Source organism: Drosophila albomicans, chromosome X (assembly GCF_009650485.2).
Source record: "Drosophila albomicans strain 15112-1751.03 chromosome X, ASM965048v2, whole genome shotgun sequence".
NCBI classification, from domain to species: domain Eukaryota; kingdom Metazoa; phylum Arthropoda; class Insecta; order Diptera; family Drosophilidae; genus Drosophila; species Drosophila albomicans.
In genome coordinates this window covers 13,735,607-13,757,943 of record NC_047627.2, presented here as the reverse complement: position 1 = coordinate 13,757,943, position 22,337 = coordinate 13,735,607, and the positions used below count along the sequence as shown (strand labels likewise).

At 33.3% G+C, this 22,337-nt stretch overlaps 1 protein-coding gene and 1 long non-coding RNA gene across 4 annotated transcripts in view; one reads left to right on the top strand and one right to left on the bottom strand.

The window, feature by feature from the left end:
• Nucleotides 1-6,156: 6,156 nt before the first annotated feature.
• LOC127566390 (uncharacterized) overlaps nt 6,157-22,337 on the bottom strand; it is a 37,392-nt gene continuing 21,211 nt past the window's right edge. The window contains exons 2-3 of the long non-coding RNA XR_007955680.1: nt 6,319-6,477; nt 6,157-6,246 (exon numbers count right to left, since the gene is read on the bottom strand). This is a non-coding gene — a long non-coding RNA (uncharacterized LOC127566390). The remainder of the gene's footprint in view (nt 6,247-6,318; nt 6,478-22,337) is intronic.
• LOC117577901 (transcription factor Sp9) overlaps nt 18,046-22,337 on the top strand; it is a 39,588-nt gene continuing 35,296 nt past the window's right edge. The window contains exons 1-2 of one of the 3 annotated variants that reach the window (XM_052008368.1): nt 18,046-18,225; nt 18,763-19,142. In XM_052008368.1, the coding sequence (XP_051864328.1) occupies nt 19,026-19,142 (117 nt within the window). In that variant the 5' untranslated portion in view covers nt 18,046-18,225; nt 18,763-19,025. Of the gene's footprint in view, nt 19,143-22,337 lie in introns of all 3 variants that reach the window. The other 2 variants (XM_034262891.2, XM_034262892.2) reach the window with 2 other exon arrangements.

The window sequence follows — 22,337 nt, the reverse complement described above, 5'->3', positions numbered from 1 at the left end:
AGGAGGCTGAACTGCTCCCAGGATGAGTGAGTGGGGGGTGAATTGGCTGAACTGCTTTGAATTTTGCTGTGTTGCTTAGGGGCTGCTGCAAGTGCGGGTGGCATTCTACACACACACACACACACACACACACACATACTATACAATCGACTATACACACTCTGCTGCCACTCAATTTATTTTTATTGCGCTGTCAGTGGAACTGAGAGAGACCTGCCCATTGAAATGCTGAAGATCTCTGATGCCAACCCCTTTTGGCAGCTCATAAAAATGCCACAGCAGCTAATTAAAAAGAGCAACTACCATGATGATGACTATGACGACGATGCCATCCCATGATGATGATGACTTGTTGTGACATGCGGGGGAAGACTCTTTGACAAGTTCACAAGCTCACATCAGAGCTGTAAAATCAATGCACGTGTCAATTTCGCAGCTAACACAAATGACCCAGAATATCATATTGTGTGTAGTCTACGAAAATAAACTTGAAACTAGCTTGTTATGCTTACAATTGATTTCGCTCTATCCTGCTAATGAATTTCATTTGAAATTCAATCACAGTGGATGGCATTTTATATATATTACTTTATTTTGTATATTCAGTAGATTATTTATTACCATCCTCTGCACTAAGAATCTTCCAGAAATTAGTATACAATATTTCGAAATAATTGTAATGAATCTCTGTTTGTATATATATAGTTAAAGAATGCAAGTTTAGTTATTTATTTTGTTCAATAAGGTAACATAAAATTTAAAGTCTATTTCTAATTCCATTTTCATATTTCTTTGAGTACAAAAGTTTTTCAAAAATTTGAGTATTACAGAAATTGGAATTATTTTAAAAACAAAGTGGTTTCAATCTGCAGAATATCACTTGATTCAATTATTGGATTGCAACTATATTTGTAAATAAGTTCTTATTGAAGAATATTGCAAAAAACTTCAAGTAATCTACGCTTTCTTTTTTTTACTCGCTATCATTTGATTAAAGCGAAAAAGTAAATTATATTCTACAAAATAAATATGTGTGAGATAATCCTCATATTTAATTTTATCTTGATATCTATGAGAGAGATACAGATTTCTTTATGAAGTACTAAACTCTTTTGTATTTAAAAATGTAACAGTCATTTTAAATTATATTGTAAGCTTCCGTGCAGTAAGTTGAATACTAAACTTAATTCATAATTAAATTAGTTTATTACATACTTAATAAGATTCTAGTCTACAGTCTAGTTTATATATTGAAAGTTTATGCTGAAGTTATTTCTGAGAGGAAATTAGTTGAAAATGTATATAAAATATTGTATCACAAAAGTTAACACTCAATTTCAGTTAGATTAATTAATTCCGGTGAATTTAATCAGTTGATGATTGTAAATAAACATTAGTGTGCATACAAAAATTAATTGTGATGAACATTTCTAAACTATTTTTCAGTGAAGTTCTTGAGAGAAAGTTAGTGGAAACTGTTCGATGTTAATTGCAAGAAATTAAGTGATCTATCAGAGTCTTTAAATCGATTCTGAAAAAGTATAAAATTATGTCTTTTAATTGAAAATTAAATAGAATATATAGCAGTTAATTTCATTTACAATTTTATGATCTTTTTATACCCGCTACCCATAGGGTAGAAGGGTATTATAACTTTGTGCCGGCAGGAAATGTATGTACCAGGTAGAAGGAGGCATCTCCGACTCTATAAAGTATATATATTCTTGATCAGCGTCAACAGCCGAGACGATCTAGCCATGTCCGTCTGTCCGTCTGTCCATATGAAACACTGGATCTCAGACACTATAAGAGATAGAGCTTCAATTTTTTTTCGACAGCATTTGTTATTTTTGCACGCAGATCAAGTTTGTTTCAAATTTTTGCCACGCCCACTTCCGCCCCCGCAAATCAAAAAAATCGAATAACAAGCCTAATTTTAAAGCTAGAGTTGCGAATTTTGGTATATACAAAATACTATAGTATTTATGATTCCTGAAAATTTGTTTGCGATCAGATAAAAATTGTCGAAGTTATTAAAGAAATACTTTTGTATGAGGTCTAGGGGTCTTAGTTGCTTTGGCTGACAATCTGGTATATTGTGTCTTCTATGGAATATTTTGAATGCGGCACAATATCGATATACCAAATATATCATATGGTATATTACACACGAGTGTAGCTTTCTTACTTGTTAGTTTCTGAGAATAAAGTTGTTGAAAGTAAGTAAGCACTAAGGATAGCTGTGTGTTTTTCTGTTATATCTCAATAGTTAACATTAATTTTCAATTATAATGCTTACATAATTCTAGCGAATTTAATCGCTCAATGATTGTAAATAAAGATTAGGTATTTTATTAGCGAAACTTTGGCAATGCTTTGGCTTTTGTTGTTGTTGTTTTTGTTGTTGTTGTGAGGTATGCAACGTACTCTTCAGGTAATGTAAACATTTAACACTTTCGCAACGCTCTCGAAATTTCAAAGTTGTTGCTGTGGATGCTGTTGCTGGATCGCTTGTCTGCATTATCAATGTACTTGCAACCAAGACGACGGTCGCGGCATGACGTGGCGTGGCGTGGCGTTTGATGGTGCCACACGGTCGCTATGCCACTTGCCACAATCTCTGTGGAGTGGAGCTTTGCAGCTTTGCAGCTTGAACATGGCGACTTTGACTCGTTGACTCGCGAGTTCTGCGCAAGTCTTCTGGCCCAAGGGCTGACTACATGCTCGTATATGCCACATAGCGATGTTGCAGCTTTCTTGCCACATACTACGACGTGTCTCGACGCGTTGAAGATTTCTGCTCCAACCCACTTTTTTCGTTTCGTTTTTTTCTTCGTTCTTTTTTTTTTTTGTTGTTTTTGGTCATATGCCGCAGACAAAAGATTTGTATGTCAAAATAAAAGACGGGCGAGACTGGATAATACAGACACACACATGGGGCCAGGCCAAAAGCCACTTCATGCTATGCCAGCCAGATCGGACAGATCGGACAGATCGCACAGACTAAAAGACTAACAGGCAGAAAGTTTGCTGCAATATTTGAGAGTACGTAGGCTCCTCGAAAAAAGTATGCAGATCAAATTTGTTTTCAATTTCAAATGCCTCGCCCACTTCACACACACACACACACCAATCGAGGAAAACATATTTAAGGAAAATTCATAGAAATTCACATTTGACATTATGCCTCATTATATTGGCATAGCTCAAAGTTTCCACAAGAAAGTGGAAAATGCTGTCAGCAGGTGGATGCAAAAATTATGACGAATTGCCATTACTTATGTTCAGTTTAGTTTATTCCCTATTCATCAAACAATTATTACATTTTTTTTATTAAGATACGTTTGCGGTGCAAATATAATATTGGATATATATTTAGTAAATAAGTACTTGTCAATAATGATTAAAGTGTCTTCACTTTAATATCTAGTGTATTTTGCACTCTGTAGTTTGTAGTACTATATCGATATACCAAAAAGAGCATTTGGTATATTTTCGTATTTTTTTCTATATTTTAATTTGACATATTTAACGAATAATATTGCATCGATATACCAAATAGAGCATTCGGTATATTTGTGTATACTTTCGGTTACTTTTGGTATATTTTAAGCATAATACCGCATACGGTATATTTGTAATACTACCAAATATACCAAATTGAGCCTTCGTATTTATGATAACTGAAAATTTGTTTCACAAATAACGCCTACTGCAACCGAGACTTGGCTGACAAGATGGTATATTTTGTACTCTTTGGTATATTTTGAATGCAGTACTACATCGATATATCATTATCCGCATATTTTCGTATTTTCGGTATATTAATTTGGTATATTTTTAGAATATTGTTTTATTGAAAATAGGTGGCAAGTATCTTCTTACTTGCTTTTTGATAATTAAGTAAATGCAGCCATAGAGTTCTTATGCACAAAACTAAGTAAGTGGACAACTTTAATATTAAAATATCACAGCTCTAGTCATAACTTTCTTTTAAAAATAAATTAATATTCAAAATGTAAATTGCGAATATCAGAAGTTTTTTTGAATGCCAACTAACCTAGATATTCCATTGCTTTCTATTAAGCTAGTACGATTCTTATAGTGACTCTATATAAATCTTGATGACATTTAAATAGATAGTACAAAAATGATTGCTGTAGAAGTGAAGCTACTTTAGAGTTAAAAAAGTGGTTTTATAAAGAGTAACAGAATTTATAGTAAATATAGTATACTTATAATAGTACTAGAAATATAAATATATTACGTATTAAATATTAATTTAATCCAAGTTAGTTTGTCACATGATTTGTTTCTTTTCTTAATTGCAGTAGAAGCAATAAAGTACTAGAACATCAACATTTTAGGGAAATCTCTTTAAGACTAAACCTTATACACATATCATAAGGACGTATTTGTTATATATTATTTGTTGATATAATTAAAACTTTGCACACTAAAATTTTGTAATTTAATTTTTTTAAATCTCATAAGTATGCTTCAAAATAAACTTGTTCGTCAACTTACTCACTTCATTTGTCAAAATTTAAACTTTTCGACTTGTTTCTCATATAAAAAGCACTTAATAATTGTTAAAAATTACACGTTATTTTAATTAAAACATATCACACATACTCGTTTTTGTATGTATTTGTCACCCAAGACAGGCTTTCGATGTTCTCGTTTGAGTGTTATTTAATTTGTTCGCATAAGTTAGCATTACATTTTTCATATTTTTCACATTTTTCACATCTTGTGTTTTTTTTTCATTTTTTTTGTGGTTTGCGACTGCCTGATTGTATGACAAGATAATGCCTAAGATATATGCGCCTTGTCAGACAACAAAAGCAAATTGCAAAACAACACAAAAAAGCAAAATAAAAAAAAGGGGTACAAAACTCAATGCAAAGAAAAAGTACAAGAAACGCAAAAGAAAAGAAAAATAAAATACAAGTATGAATAAACATAAGCTGCGAGTGTGCATGACTATGGTATACCCGGTAAACTTTATATTAAAACTGGCTTATAAACATATACATATATAAATTTTATACAATTTGATCGAAGATAAAAGAAAATTCAAATTGGATTTTAAACAAGTTTGAATTTATGAAGTTTTTATTAATTATTATTATAATAGTTTTATTTTAATCTTGTTTTTTGAATATTGTAACAATATCCATATATCTTCTTATTAAATCTTTTAACTTCAGATCCATCTGAGTCTAAAATTCGTAGTTTAAAACATCAGAGTTGATGAAATGATGTTATACTATAAATAAAGTTTTCTTTTTGGAGGTTATATGTGATTAAATCGTTTAACCTCAAATCAATCTGAGTCTAGAAATAGTAAGATGATGTTGTACTATAAATAAAGTTTTCTTTTTGGAGGTTATTCGAATGGACAGCAACAAGGACATGTCCATATAGAATCGACTGTGTGTGCTGAGTATATATTTTAACATTTTTTTTGAGAATGAAAATCCCACCTCTTCGCATACTATCCATTGTCACTAAGTTATGGCTCTCTGTACCGAGAATATCGGGAAGTCAGAGCACTGGGTGTGGAGACTGATCGACTACTGGATACCCTGGCCACAGCCTCAGGACTGACAAATAGAAAAACAAGTGAAATTAATTGACTCACATCTGGATATGAATAGAGAAAACATTATTCAGACACATCAATTCTTTATATATGGATATTCAACGATGGATGGAAATTCTTTAGCCTTTTTTCATACATACGTCTGTAGAATGGCAATAATACCCTTTATTGCTCATTTTTAATGGACACAGGGTATAATTATTTCAGCATTAAAATTGTGGCTGCAAACAGGGGTAAGCTAAAAAAAAAAAAAAAAAACAGAGACTGAAGAAGAAAAAAGAAAAAATTATGCCGCTGGAAGGAAGAGTTAGCTGGAGTTTCTGTGCGCTGGACAAGTTGGTAACGGCGGCCAAACAAAATAAAATTTATTAATACACAATAATAAATTTTTTTGTGTCTTTCGTTTTCGATTTGTATCGAATGTTAATTACAGGTTGTGCGGTAAGAAGAAAAATGTTTCGCTCGCCGTTCCCAATCCACCATTCGAGATCGAGCTTCAACTTCAGTTTCAGCTTCAGCTTCGAGTTGCGACTTCGACTTGCGACTTCGTCTTGGACTTCAGCTGGTGGAGCTTGGGACACCAGCTCAACTGGGCCTCTATTCCGTGGATGACTTTGCCGACTTTTTGACGTTGTTGACTATAGTAATTAATTGTGTGGACCATCCAATGCGAAACACTCGAATGTAAGTAAGAGGGTGAACACACTTACCACTCTCCTCTCTCTCTATCTCTCTCCTTGTCGATCAGCGAAGATGCGTAGAAGCGTTTAATTAAAATTCCATATTGTCAAATTGGCCAAATTTGTTTCTCACTCGAAGAACATCTGAGTCATCTGATTGCTTGGATTTATTTTCTTATAAGCAAAGCACTTAATTTTAGAAAAAAAAATCAATTCTATTGATTATTAATGTTAGTAACCAATGGTCACAACTATAATTTCAATCAGTTGTGAGCCAGTAACAGTAAAGATTAATCTAAGAAATGTGGCTATCGGGTGAAATGGTAAATACTGAATCACTAATTTGAAATACTGAAAATTAAATTTGAAAATGAAAATTGACAAATTTTTTATTCCTTTTTTGATTTTGATTGTAAAAGAATTAGAGCTTGATTTTGGTTTGATTTTTCTTTTTTAAGATAATAAATGAATTCATACGCAAACCAAATTAATCGAATTTATATATTTTAGCATAAAACAGAATAAGATTCTAAGATCCATCTAGCTCTAGTATAGTTATATTCCCGAGCTATGTATATATTAATATAAAAATATGAGTTTAAACGAAAATTCATATTGAGGAAGAATACGTTTTATGGGATCGAATATGTGTCACTAAAAGTATTTAAATGGAAGAGTGATCAGCCCAAATGAATATGAGTTTTTTAAGAATAAAATACAACAAAGTAAATCCATTATTTTGTAATATATGGTATATTTTAGTATTTTTGGTATATATATATGGTATATTTTATATCCTTTGGTATATTTTAGTATTTTTGGTATAATAATTTATTATATTATTTGCATGGTTTTGCTTTTATGAAAAATATAATACCATATATGGTATATTTTATATCATTTGGTATATTTTAGTATTATTGGTATAATAATTTATTATATTATTACCATGGTTTTGCTTTTATGAAAAATATAATAGCATATATGGTATATTTTATAACCTTTGGTATATTTTAGTATTTTTGGTATATTCATTTATGATATTATTCGCATATTTATTTTTATTAAGAATTGTTATGCGTAGTAAAATTAACTACAAGAAATAAGGCCTTTAATATCTGAATTATGTAAGAGTTTACCTTCTTTTTTTCCGGAAGAAACGATGATAATGCACATATGTATGTACATATGTATGTAGTGAGTACAAATTATGGACATATAGCTGTGTTCTATGCAATGCTTGAAAAATATAATTTTACAATAATCGTTGTCGTGTCTTTAATTCCGTAATTCTTCTTTCAGTCAGAAGTCTTTGCATGTTAGGAATAATATGTTAAATAATCATTGCATTATTCTGTACACAGATATCAGTTGGATTCATTTCAGAACCATTTTTGAATATATCTATTGAACGAAGTACGGAATTAACAGTTTTTTGAAAACTATACTAAGTGAAATCACTCTGAAAGATGCATACTCTTGTTGAAGTTGAGCATCGAACGGGAGAATGTTTTTTAAAGAACTAGAAATCATGTAAATCAGGCAATGCTATGAAATTTATTTTTCTTTTCAGCATATCCCATATTGTAATGACATAACTACTATATGAGTAAATCAGGCAATGCTATGAAATTTAGTTTTCTTTTCAGCATATCCCATATTGTAATGACATAAATACTATATGAGTAAATCAGGTAATCCTATGAAATTTCATTTTTCTTTTCAGTATATCCCATATTGTAATGACATAAATACTATATCAGTAAATCAGGTAATCCTATGAAATTTCATTTTTCTTTTCAGCATATCCCATATTGTAATGACATAAATACTATATGAGTGTCAGTTCGTCAGCGTGGCAAAGCAAAAATCTTGGAATGTGGGGAGCGTTCTCACTTGTTAAGTATAAATATTATGTAAGAGGAGTTAAATTGAATCTTATTCGCTAATAGAGCTTTTAAAATTTTGATGGATCAACCGCAAGTTACGAGTATATCGTACGTATATAATGCTATACATAAATCCCAGGTTAAGGCTGGCTTTACTATATAATGACTACCTACCTTGATTACACACTCGCGCTGCAACTTGGGTATCTGTGGTTACCTTTAGCTTTAGCTGTCTTTGCTCGCTATCTCTCTCTGTCTCTTTGTCTCTTTCACTCTGTTTTGGGGCCAAGTTGAGGGTGTTACTCGATGTGGCTGCTGCTGTTGCTGTTGCTGTCGCTACGGCTGTTGTCGTGGTCCACAACCTGTGTTTAAACTGAAAAGGGTGCCAACGTGCAGTGGTCTGCAATACACGAGTACTCCACACACACACTCACACTCGCACACACACTAGCACACTCACACACTCGTTTGTAGTCATCACTCCTCAATCTTTTTAGAGGGCTTCGTCGCTGCTGTGCGTGCTGCCTGCCGCCTTTACGGCTTCATTGCACTTAATTATTGTTATTTATTATTTTTAAATAGTTTTGATGAGATGTTGAGCAACATGTTGACGAAATGTCGAATTTGCAAATTGTTGTTCCACAAAACAACTGTGTGTGAATATAACCACCGTTTCAACTTGAAGCTGAAGTTGAAGTTAAGGTTGAGGCAGACAGACAGACAGACAGACAGACAGACAGACGGACAGACAACAAGGATACACACAGCAACAAATTGTTGCAGACAGTGAACACTGAGAGTGTTTTTGAGCTCTCGCCTCTCTGTGTATTATAATTGATCGATTGCAGCCCGAGGAGCTTAATAAAATGATCATAATTAGACTAAATGGTCAACAAGCCGGCCAGCTAATGGCTCCTCACATCAACTTCATACCCATTCTTGCTTTCTATCAGACGTTTATCGTCACTCTTTAACGCACGCTTCGCTTTCTCTCTCACTCACTCACTCCCTCTCTTTTGCTCTTTTGTTCGCGCTGCCCTGTGTCATTATCCGACTCTCTCACACCTGGTTAGCACAACATCGAATATCTCGACGTGTGGTGGCCTAAACGGTCAGAACATTTTCATTGATGGCGCCATCGATTTGTTGGCTTCTGGTTTTTAGCCCAGTTTCATCAATGCAACCGTCCCTTTTTTGCATTCGTTTGGCATTCAATTTTAATTGCCTAACAGCTCATAATTAACGCTGGCCCATTGACAATTGTCAATGATGGCAATTGAGCGTAGTAAATGCAAATTGGCAGCTTCAGTATTTTATATGTGAAATATCCAAAAGACAGCACCAGTTGAGAATTTATTTATGTGCTAATGAAAACAAGTTTGTATTACAATAATTAACAAATTGAATCGATTAAAGATTATATTTATTTCCGACTCATTTTAAAACATTCAGAGTGTGCTCGACTGTGAGATACCCGCTAACAATTCTTAAAAATAAATATGCGAATAATATCATAAATGAATATACCAAAAATACTAAAATATACCAAAGGTTATAAAATATACCATATATGCTATTATATTTTTCATAAAAGCAAAACCATGCCAATAATATAATAAATTATTATACCAATAATACTAAAATATACCAAAGGATATAAAATATGCCATATTTTTCATAAAAGCAAAACCATGCAAATAATATCATAAATGAATATACCAAAAATACTTAAATATACCAAAGGTTATAAATTATACCTTATATATTATATTTTTCATAAAAGCATAACCATGCCCATAATATGATAAATTATTATAACAAAAATACTAAAATACACCAAAGGATATAAAATATACCATATTATTAAATTTTTTATAAAAGAAAAATCATGCCAATAATATAATAAATTATTATACCAAAAATACTAAAATATATCAAAGGCTATAAAATATACCATATAGGCTATTATATTTTGCATAAAAACAAATCTATGCTAATAATATAATACACTAAAAGCTACATTTTAATATATAAATATACTATTATTTTCATAATATACCATACGGTGCAAAATATACCAGATTATTAATTAATAATGCGTCTAATCTTTAATGTCATAAGTTTAAAGGAAATACGAGAATAATCCAATTAATTTAAAATCAAATCGAAATCATTTTCAACTAATTGAGAATGAAGAAGATTTTGGTATATCTGCTTTTGTAGAAACGATTCGTATTACGTATAAATACCAAATACGAAATGTGAAGAAGCAAACGATCTTGCTGAAAGTACTCGAGCAAAAAAGAAATGAATATAAAGTCACAACCCTAATGTGTCAACGTCTGTCATCGTGATGAAAACAGTAAAAGCCAAAAGTATTTGTATGCGAAAAGGATCCGCGTCTTTTGTTGATACTTCAATTTGAATTGGTTTATAATTGAAATTGAAATGTTGATTGATTCCCATTTGCGATCGATCAATTTCAGCGAAATTTAAGGTTGTTTGGCTTTGACATTCAACTGCTACTGTGTGTCAGGACAGCAGGCAGCTTCAGTTTCAGTTTCGGCTTCAGTTTCGGCTTCAGTTTCAGCTTCAGCGCCAGTCTGTGTCTCTTAGCTCCCAACTCGAAGCTCCTAGCGTGATTTTTCCTGTCGCTGGCGGGCATTGAGGGGTTGCACAGCTTAGCTTTAACTTCAATTTCAACTTCAACTTCAACTAGCCCTCGCCTTGGACGTGGACGTGGAACAATAGACGGTTTGCTTAGTGTCTGCTGCTGCTGCTGCGGCTGTGGCGACTGTTGTTGTTGTCTTTGTTGTAACGGCGTAATTTTCGAACGTCGCTTGGACGTCTACGACCCACTTCAAAGTGATTTACGATTTTGCGACACGCCTTCGCCTAGCAATTTAGAGAATGAATCCCCCTTCGGAAAAAAAACAACAAGAGACTCTCACACACACAGACACACACATACATATATAGATGTATTCGAATATGTATTATATATGTATACATATATCCACACTTATCTCCATACACATGCACTTAGCACAGACAGCTATATTGCGACTGCGGTTGGTTAGTTGCTTAAGGCTGCTTTGGCTGCTGCCCTTATTGTTTTTATTCCACGCAATACTACTTGAACTTTTACCTCTGGCTTGGCTCCCCAACTTTATTATTCGTCTATTCGCATTCATGGGCTATTTTTAGCTCACAGCTCCCATCTCCCATCTCCCATCTCCCATGCACCCCAAATGCTGGCACCAAGACCCACATTGATGTCTCCTTTTTTCTATTGAATATTATATTATATTTTGTGCGTATTGCCATAAAATTACCTCAAAGTGAGACAGATCGTTGATCCTAGACTCTAAATTAACTACACACATTTCTGTGAGCGGATAAACAATTTGTAAATCAATTTAAATTTCCTTCTTTAGTTAATTAAAACATTTCATTAGAATAATATGCAAATTACTAAGGAACTTCTTTAAAAAGAAAAGAATCAAAAGTATAAAAGTATTTTAAAGTCTTACACCACTTACAACAACAATTTAAGGATGATAATATACGATCTTTAGAGGAAATCCATTTTATAAAAATTGCACATTTTGTCATAATTCTAATAACTGAAATCGACAATAATTTATCTAATTAAAACTAATTACAACTGCAGTCGCTCTAATTTAGTTAAAGGAATAATTTCTTATTCAAATATTTACATACAACTTTTAAAAAAAATGAATATATAATAGAATTGATTGATTAAATAGCTTAAATAGGGTCAATCGTCATAAGTCTTGTATAAGTATTTATTTACCATTCTCGAAAAGTGACTTACAAGTATATTTTATTAGGTTATAGAGCCCTGATTAACTAAACAATTCGACAGCTGTAGTTATATTTCAAAGGAATTCATTTAGTGCTGTTAATAGTAATAGATATTAGATATTTAAAAATTTAATTAAATAAAAATTAATTTATACATCTTGTCTCAATATTTAATATTTTAACTTCCTTTCAGCTCCGCTTAACATTATATATTAACCTCAATATTAAATTTAACATCAGCTGTTAAAAATAAACTATTTTATGTTGTATGGTTAAGAGAGTATCCTAAAATTAATTGAATAGAATTAATGAAACGGAATGAATTCATTTGATGCTCATTTGTACAATCTTTAATATGAAGTTTCATTGTCTAATAAAATAACTTATTGAAACATTGCGAAACAATGAAAAATATTTAAAGGAGTTCAATGTAAGCCGAAATGTACTTTTTACATCGTTAGATTAATCAATCAATTTTACAGCTTTTGACAACATTTTATAATTCGAATTAAAAATATATGTTAGTGAATAAATGATCACATTAATCAATGAGTAGTTAAAGTCATTGTCAATCAAAATAATGAATGTGAACAATGAACACGATAATTATTTAGTTCTTAATAGAACGCTTAAGCGAACAACAACTAAAACTAGTTGACAGTATCGAATTAAATAAATCATTATACAGTATGAGTTACCCTATCATCACCTGACTACAGCGAATGAAATCTGATCCATCGCATAACTTAATCGTAATTGAAACAATTAAAGTACAAGAAAGTGCTATAAAATAAATGCAATTAAAAATTAATTTGTAATTTGTAATAAAAGCGGTGGTAAATTGTTCAATTTTGGGTGGTTTTTGTTTTTTTTTTAGTTGGGTGCTTCAGGTGTGTGTCTTTCGATTGGGGAACTTGGGGAAGTTTGTCGTGCAAAAGCTGTTGAGAAATCGCAAATGGTTTAATTAAGTACAAATGGCTGACAATAAAAGTGTCATTATAATTGTTGCCGGCTCCAATGACGAAAAGTGCAAATCATTGCCGCAAAGATTCCGTCCGCTTCGCTTCGCTCCGCCCCGCCATAATCACCTTACTCCCTTCCCCTTCCCTTCCCATTACACACTTGCCAGGGTTACGCCCCACAGTCAACTTGAAGCTGAATTTGAAGCAGCAGCAGAATCAGAAGCTGAGGCTGAGGCTGAACTCAGATGACACAAAACGTCGCACAGTCCACTTTCCGTTATGTTGTGCGTGCATTGAATAATTGAATTTGTAAATGAAGTCATATCCGACCTCCGACCTCCTCCTCCTTTGACTCGTTGGCAGCGGGGAATCAAATTCAACAAAAGGCCAACGTTTAACTGCGCTAATCAATATTATGTGACAAATTGTACAACACGTGTAAATAACTCACATAATTACGAGTGTATATTTGAACTCAACTCAAGAGAGTCAAGCTTGCTTCTATATTGCAGATTTTATTATATTCATTTATTGTAAATGTAAAGTCGAAAAAAAGCAGTTTCCATTAATTAGATTTTATTTTAGAAAAATAAACAATATAAACGAATATAATTGATGTCTAGAAGAAAAGTTATTAAAAACAAACCTCTGAAAAGTAATATCTTAAAATTATAGATTTAAGTTATAGACCTTTAATTGTAAATTATTAATAATTTAGTTATATTTCTTTTTAGGATACATTATATAAAATAAATATGATTTACAAGTGGAAATATTAAAATTGTTTATTTACAAATTATAAAATTAAAGAAAAACAACACAAGGAAACTAATAAATTGAAAAGTAATATCTTAAGTTAAAGACTTATAATTGTAAATTATAAATACGCTTTGAAAAAATTCTTTCTTTGGCCCACTTTCTTATGGAATAACATTATAATTTGTCACTAATATTAATCGATTTATAAACGGTAAAACAACAATTCTAAGTATAGAAGTTGTGATGTTTTTGTGTGTTTATTTTTCTATCATTAACAAGTTAATGAATTGTTCAATGTTTATAATGTAAACTTGACATTAAAGAAATGAAATGTGACTGAATTTATCACTGTATTCAACTTACTAACATCAGTTTTTTCATATATTTTAAGCATTGTACAAAATTAAAATTAAATTCTATATATTAAATAATATATTAAAGCGTCAGTCCTTGTTTAAGAATATTATCAGATTTGCTTTATGAAACCAATTTAGAAATAGTTCAAAAGTTTTTTTTTAACAACTTAGAATAAATTAAAACTAATTCAAAATTATTCTTATTATTATTTCATTGCAATAACAAATACAATAGAAAATGTTTCGGAAATCTCTTTTGCTGTTTTGAATATGTGATCTACATAAAATGGATTGCTTTAGTTACAAACAGCATTTAGTATAAAAAAGAAACACTTGTGTAGCGATAATATTTCAAGTCTTTTGTAAGATAAGCGATTAATAGATCGGCATTCAAGTCAAGTACTCAAGCTGGTTTCTCTCTGTCATATTTCAGTTGTAAATTTGCATGCCAACGTGTTGTCTTCTTTGTGTCTTTTGTGTGACAGCGACTCCCCTCAGCTCCTTAGCTGGCAGTTGAACTTGAGGCATGACGTATACGACGAGTGTGCTGAATGCGAAATGCCTTCTTAGTCGCCAGATACAACAGACATTAACGTGGGATTAGAGAAGTTTATTCATGCGAAAACTCTAGCGCACTTGAGTCGGAATCGTGTTGCTCTGGTTGGTTGATGTGTGGCTTGGCATTTTGCTTTTTGTATTTTTGTATTTTTTTTTTTTTTGTGGGTTTGGAGCAACTGAAAAAGGTAACCACTTAAAGTAACCACCAGCCAACCGGTGACAGTTTTTTTTTTTTTTTTTTGGGGTCCTCTCCCCGTCTCTATTGACGAGGCGGTAGTGTGAATGAGACAGCAATTGCCATAGAGTGTAGAAGAGAGCGCACACACGATGTGTTGCTGTTGACTCCCTCGCCCCACATCAGACTATGACGCACACGCACACACACACACACACACGCAATGAGTGTGTCGCATGTCACAGAAAGAACACACTTACATACATAAGGCAAGGCGCTACAATCAGTCAATTGGGCATGAATGGGGCGAATCCAAATCCGAAAAGCGGCGCTGCCATCGCATCTGTCATCTCAACTATTCTGATGATGAATACCAACCACAACCACAGCAGATCACAGCACATCCCTTTGGACGATGTGGCCAAGTGGCCGGATGTTGCTGGCCTCGTTTGGTTGTTGCTGCTCACCTTTTTCACGCAAATGTTTTACGGATTTTCCTGCAACACTTTGAGCCTAATCACAGTCAGTTGAGACAACGCCTATTCAAATCTGCTTGACAGCTGCTCAACTTTCTTTTGATTGGCAACAATTTATTTGAAATGTGATTTTAATTTTGAAAATACGAGTATTTGAATGAATATGTTTCATGAACTTTTTTATTTATAAATATTATGTAAGCTAAGAAATCCAGGTAACTTTTAGTTCTAAATTTTGCACAACAAGATAGTTATGAAGATCGATTCCAATTACTTTCTTAGTTTTGAATTTCAGAAAATTGTAATTTGTAAGCTGCTACTGCATTTATATATCAATATACATATATATATCAATATATGTATAGCAAAGAACTATAAAATAACTTCACAGCTTACTAAACGGGTTTCCTATTCATTTTAAAGAGTTGCTGAAAACTTTTTTTTTGGAATTTTGAATAATCTCTTTTTATTGCACGATAAAATTGTGAATTGAGTGTTGTGTTAACATTTTATTACTGTTTGGAACGTCATAACTTGATTAATAAGTGAAGAAAAGATTAATAAGTAAGAAAAAAAAGTGAAAAGTGAAAGTATTATTATTATTATTTTATTGAAATACAATTCCTTATAGCAATGAGCTGAGCCAGAGCGACACACATTTCAAATTCATATAAATTATTTTTATTAAATGCACTAATTTTAACAATACTAAAACATATTATAACAAAAACGACACAATTAATATGAAGAACACTCTATTTTGGCGCATAGTTTAGCTTAAATGAAATACTGATCATCAAACTGAAAAGCTGTGTGACTGAGCAAATTAATTCAGGTAGATAAAGCCAATAAGCAATTCATTAATCAAGAGCAACAATTTCCTACTCAAAGTAAACTAATGTAAAGATCAGAAATGAATTGATGAATATATTTCTTAGCTTAGTGATTAGCAACAATATAGTCAATGGCAATTTGATTCAATATGCAGCTAAACATTGTATAACAAGTTGATATCAAGTAAATGGGTGAAATGTATGGTGTCTGTTCAATTTACAATGAACTTAACAATTTGCTCTAATAAGAAATGCAATATTTCGTGACCCATTCCCATAATAAATGTATTTGCACAACACATAGTCCGCTTCCTATGCACATTCAAATGCAGGAAAACAAGCCAAAAAAATTCCATGAATAAATGGTTGTCATACCAACTCTTTTACTATGTGTATCGATTAAAATCAACTTGAAGCAAAGAAAAAAAAAAAACAAAAACAAAAAAAAATTGTATGTTTGTTGGTATGTGAATAAAACAATTTGTCATTCGGGGCTTGGTTATTTTTGTTGTTGTGTTTTTTTTTGTTTTTTTTTTTTTTGTAATCAATAATTCCATTAAACCAATCGCAACAGTTTTTCAATTGAAATTCATTTGGCATGTGAAAGGAAACCAAAAGGAAACCAGCAACAACAACAACAGAAACGAAAAAAAAGTGTTACAACTGCGCAACGTTTTGGCGTTTGCACGCGAAGGGATCATACTAAAGACAATTTCCAACTGACAATGCCGAATATACGACGTTGCCTTCTCTCTGCTGTTGCTGCTGCTGTTGTTGTTGCACAGCTGTTGATAGAGACAACAATAGCTTGGCTGGGGCCTAGCAGCGGGAGAGAAGAAACGCGCTAGCACGCTAACGCGCGTGCCAAACGTATAGCCATCTCGCTCTCACAGCGGCCATCGCTCTAATTATAGGTTACGGCACACAGAGCACATTGCCGTATGCTGATTGGTCGATACAGTCGCGTCGGCGCGCAGCATGCACACAACGGGGCGTCGCCAAAGCGAAACTCGTTTTGAGCGCGTGCTCGCTTGCATTTAAGAATGAAATTAAATGAAACGAACGAAGCGACGCGACGCAACGACGCAACGACGTCGTCGGCTGGCGCGGCAGCGGTGGCGGCAGCGGTGGCGTATGCTAGGCTGGCTGGCTGGCTAGATAATACATCATCGTCAGGCTCTCGGGCTCGTTTTCGGTTTCGGTTTCGTGTTAGTGTTCGTGGCCGAGGCCGAGGCTGAGGCCCGAGCGCAGCCAACAACGATGATGATCATCGCGTACTCACACACACAGGCATATTTGGTGGTTGCTTGTTTTATTGCTGTCTCGTTTGCACGCCCAACAAGCGCACAAAAATACCAATGTTACGAATAACTGCGTCATGATGAATGGGAATGGCTGCTGCTGTTGCTGCTTCGTTGAGAGACAGAGAGAGAGCGAGTCGAGCGCCAGCTTGCTTTTGTGTGTGTGTGTGTGTGTGTGTTGGGTCGCTGCTTCGTTTGGCTGTTGGTGTTGGTGTTGCTGTTGCGCTCTCTCAGTTTAGCAGCGTGCATAGCTGAAGCGAAACACACACAAAAATACACAATATTGCAAATCGCGGTCTCTCTCACAAAAGTGGCGCGCCGGCTAACTTGTTTTGACGCGCCCTCTGCCTGAAACAACGACGACTACAACAACGACGACGACGACGACACCACCAATGCTTGACGTTAACGCCGCAGTCACCGCCAACGACAAAACGAGAACGGGGCCCAAGCTTTTTGTTTGCGCTGGCATCGCGTGAAACAGTTGCAAGCCTTTGAACGATCAGCGACGACGCCGAAAACTTTTGCGCGGATACATTTTGTTTGTTTGTGCAGCAGCAGGCAGGCAGGCAGCAGCAAACCAAGCAGCAGGCAGGCAGCAGCTAAGCAGCAATAGCAGCAATAGCAGCAGCAACAACAGCAGCCGCAGCAGCAGGCGCCTCCTTGTCGCCAACGTCGTCGCCGCCGCCGTCAACAACGACAACAACAGCAACGGCAACGGCAACAGCAAACAGCATACAGCAACAATAACAATAAACATCTATCAGATCGAGCCAAGATATATAGCATACAGTTTGCAAGTGCGTCCGGTTTTTGTTGGTTTTATATTCATTTCGCTTCAGTTACCGAGTCTAGTGCATTTTTTCGCTTGTGTTCCCTTTTTGTCCGTTGCCCAACAAACATTGTGCAACCTCCAATCACACCGAGTCGGGCAACGCACCTGCCGTTGCATCCTCAACACACAAAAAAACATCTAACAGATTCTCAAAGATCCCAGTGCAAATTCCCAGTGTGTCAGTGACAGTGACAATTGCAACAGCAACAAAAATTGCTGCTCAACACTTTCATTTGGTAAAACATTTGAAAAGAGTTTAATCACAAAACAAAAAGCAATCTAAACAACAACAACAACAACATCAACTACAAAAAGTAAATGAATATTGCTAACAAATAGTTAAACAAAACAACACTGACTGTGAAAAGTGCATTAAGAAAACAAAAAAAAAAAACAAAAAACAAAAAACGGCAATTTCAATAATTTTTGTTGCATATTTTTTATTGTTTTGCGACGCGCGTGTTTTGTTTTGTGTTCTACTATAATTGTGATTTTTCCATAGCATCAACAGTGACAGCCAAACAACAACAACAAATAAAATAAAAAGATAAAAATAAATAAATAAAAACGCATCTAACTTAAACAAGTCAAATTCTAGAATTTTTTTTTTTTTGGTTTTGCGTAAGTGAAAATAAAATTTCAATCATTGTACGCCTTAAAACAACAACATCGACGATACCAAAAGCGACGGCAACATCAGCAACTGCAACTGCAACAGCAGCAGCGGCTGTGGCAGCAACAGCAACAGCAGCGGAAGCATCTAAAATGCTAACGGACATGACCCCGACGGCTGGCCAATTGTATGGCTCACAGATTCCGGCCATGGCTGGCATGAATATCACAAATATAGCATCACATCTGCAGAAACCGCAAGTAAATCCGGTAAGTGGCGGAACCAATTCCACATTTCTCAGATCCTACAAACAGATAGTGAAAGATACACAAAAAAATACTACACAAAGTCAAGTTTGCTTGTTCTCTAATTTTAAAACTAATTTTTAGGAAATACTCGTAAATTGAAGCACAATTGATATATTTCTTGATCAATAGATAGATTTTATATTTGGCATTTCTGTTTTGTACCCAAAAAAGTGAACTTGTCGAAATGAATTCCCAATTTTTCCAATATAATGCTTTATCAATAGATATACCACAGTTGGCATTTCGGTTTTGTAGCCAAAAAAGCAAACTTGTCGAAATGAATTACCAATTTTTCCAATATAATACTTTATCAAAAGATATGTATATCACAGTTGGCATTTCGGTTTTGTTTAGCCAAAATTTCAGTGTGATTTTGGTTGAATAACTTGGCTAATTAGATCCAATTACTTATTGAGGTAGTTTCAATTTTGTATTTTTTATATAATACAAATATTTCAAATTCCACTTTAATTACTTCAATAACTTGAATTCCAATACGAATTTCACTGAGCTCTAATTTGTGAGCTCAAATGTGAAGTTATAAAATTCTATTTGAAATAAAGTCAAGTTTTGTGGCTTCTGCTTAAAAACTTTGCATAAAGTAACTTAACTAATTCTGTAAAATTCTTAAAAAATAAAGTACTTTTTTTAAGAAGAAAATTCTATATAACTAAAATATCGTAAATTTCTACGAATTTTGACAAATTATCAATTTCTTTTACCGTTTGTTAAAAATGTCGTACTCTACAATAATTATATGCGAATAATTTTACAACTGAAGATTGTTCGGAAGTTTTTCAAGTTATTCTTCTTTAAATAACATTTAAACATATTATGTTAACGAAATATTCTTGTCTAAGTGAATTTTTGAGTTTAAATTTCAATTCATAATGAAAAAAATTGCTCAATAATAAAGTTTGATTATTTTAACCAACGTAAATTTGGTGGAAAATGATGGATAACTATTTTTCAAAGAAGTTTTTATTGTGCTTAGTTAAACAGTTGTATCTAAAATTTCGTAGTAAAAAAGAAAAAAATAACTAAAAAGATCAGCTTACTTGCTCAAGAGGCGCTGCAACTAATCGTCGTCAGAGCTAAAGACGCACAAAGTGCGGAAAATTTGATAATACACATTGTAATTATGCGCCAGGTACAAAAGAATTGGCAAGAGATTTGCTCGTGTTTGTTTTTGTGGCTTATGAGGAAAACTCGGCCATGGCCAGAATGAGGAAATTTGCGCTTAGACAATGAGAGGAAAGAAAGGAATTACAAATGCCCAGTGATGATGTTTGCAAAAGGTGCCAACAAGTATTTTTACTGATGGCCCAGTTTGTAATCCTCGTTTGCAGTTTTTGCAAATCCTGGAGTCATTGCTGATGGATTTTCGAGGCTCTTTTGTTGTTGTTCACTATGATGATGATGGGTGAATGGAAAGTATTTCGGGATCAGTTGGAATGAATGTCACAGGCTGCAGCAACCTAAATCAATTAGATGCGGCTTGTTCAACGCTACACAGCATTCTTCACGCTTCTTCGACTTAACAGATACAACGAATACAGGCCACAGAAAAAAACAAGGATACGAGGATACAAATGCAGAGAGAGCAAAAAGTAGAGAAGCCGCTTATCCTTTTTCGTATCTCAAATCAATTATTCGAGCTCAATTCAAACACTTGAGGTGTGAACGCAACGATTGAATGATTTTTGATTTTTGATTTTTTGATTTTTCCGATTTCTGATTTGTGTTTTGCTTTTGTGCCTTTGTGATCTAATATTGATGCATGTATTGTGTTACAAGATAGCAAAGAGCAAAGTGAGAAGATTGCGCCATTAACTTCTATTTTTGTGTGTGATCTGATATGCAAAAAAAAAAAAAAAAAAACAGAAAAAAAGAAACCCGAAACGGAAGTAGGCATTAGACTTTAGACTTTAATGATGAACTGGATAACTGTGACTGTGCTGTGCTGATCTCTAAAAACACTCTCTTAACTGGCAGCATTTAATGATTTTTGCACTCAGGTCATCAATTTGAAGCGCCTTTGATGTGCACCGCTTTCGACCTCAATCACTAAACTAAGGTAATTCCATAGTAGTCGTAATACCAAAAAATTAATTGTTTGCCGCTCTGAAATACTCTTAATGACATTAGAGACAGAATCGCAGCTCTATGCATAATGATATATTTACAACATTCAAGTGTTACTCTAACATATAATATGTATTTTCACAGCCATTTTAACTAGCTGCCAAATGATGAAAACTCTGCAGTTAAGATATTAGAATTGAAATGAATTCGAATTGAGTTTAGATGCCATTTAAACTATTAGAAAATGCATTTCTGTGTGATGAAAACTCTGCAGTTAAGATATTAGAATTGAAATTCGAATGAATTCGAATTTAGTTTAGATGCCATTTAAACTATTAGAAAATTCATTTCTGTATGCAGTTAAGATATTAGAATTGAAATGAATTCGATTTTAGTTTAGATGCTATTGCTTATTTTCCAGATTTAATCTAGCTGGTGAGAATTTATTTCTACTACTTGGGTTTCTTTATGCTTCCTCCAACGATAATAAAAATTGTATTAAATTTACTCGAATAATAATTTGTATTAATAAATGAATTTATAGGAATTTCCCTTTTGGTATAAAATGAATGCGCTTATTTATTATTATAATAATTTTCGTGTATCGTATAATTCCTTTTGAGATGAGCCCCATTAACTAAGGCCTTCAAGTTTGTTAAATTTTAGTCCTTAACAACATTTTTTTATTGAAATGAAGCACATAAATGTTGTTCTATTATTTTGATATCATTTTTTTTTCCGACGCAACTGAAAATAAATACTTGTCAGGAGAAGAGCAGAAGACAAATTTAAATTCTGTTTGATCTCTATGAAAAATTAATGTTAGCTAGCTACATACAAATATAATATATGATATATTCATTCGACGCTTTGTGCCAACTAAATGAAAAATAAATTCATTTCGAATTTTTCGTAGCTATGTTTGTATTTGAAGTACATACATATTTAGTAATGAATTTCTTATATCCTAACTGTTCAAATTGGATAACAACAATTTTTACTATTATTCATTATTTTATTGTAATAACGAATGAAATTTTGTATTGCAATGAGATGAGCATTTTCGTCACT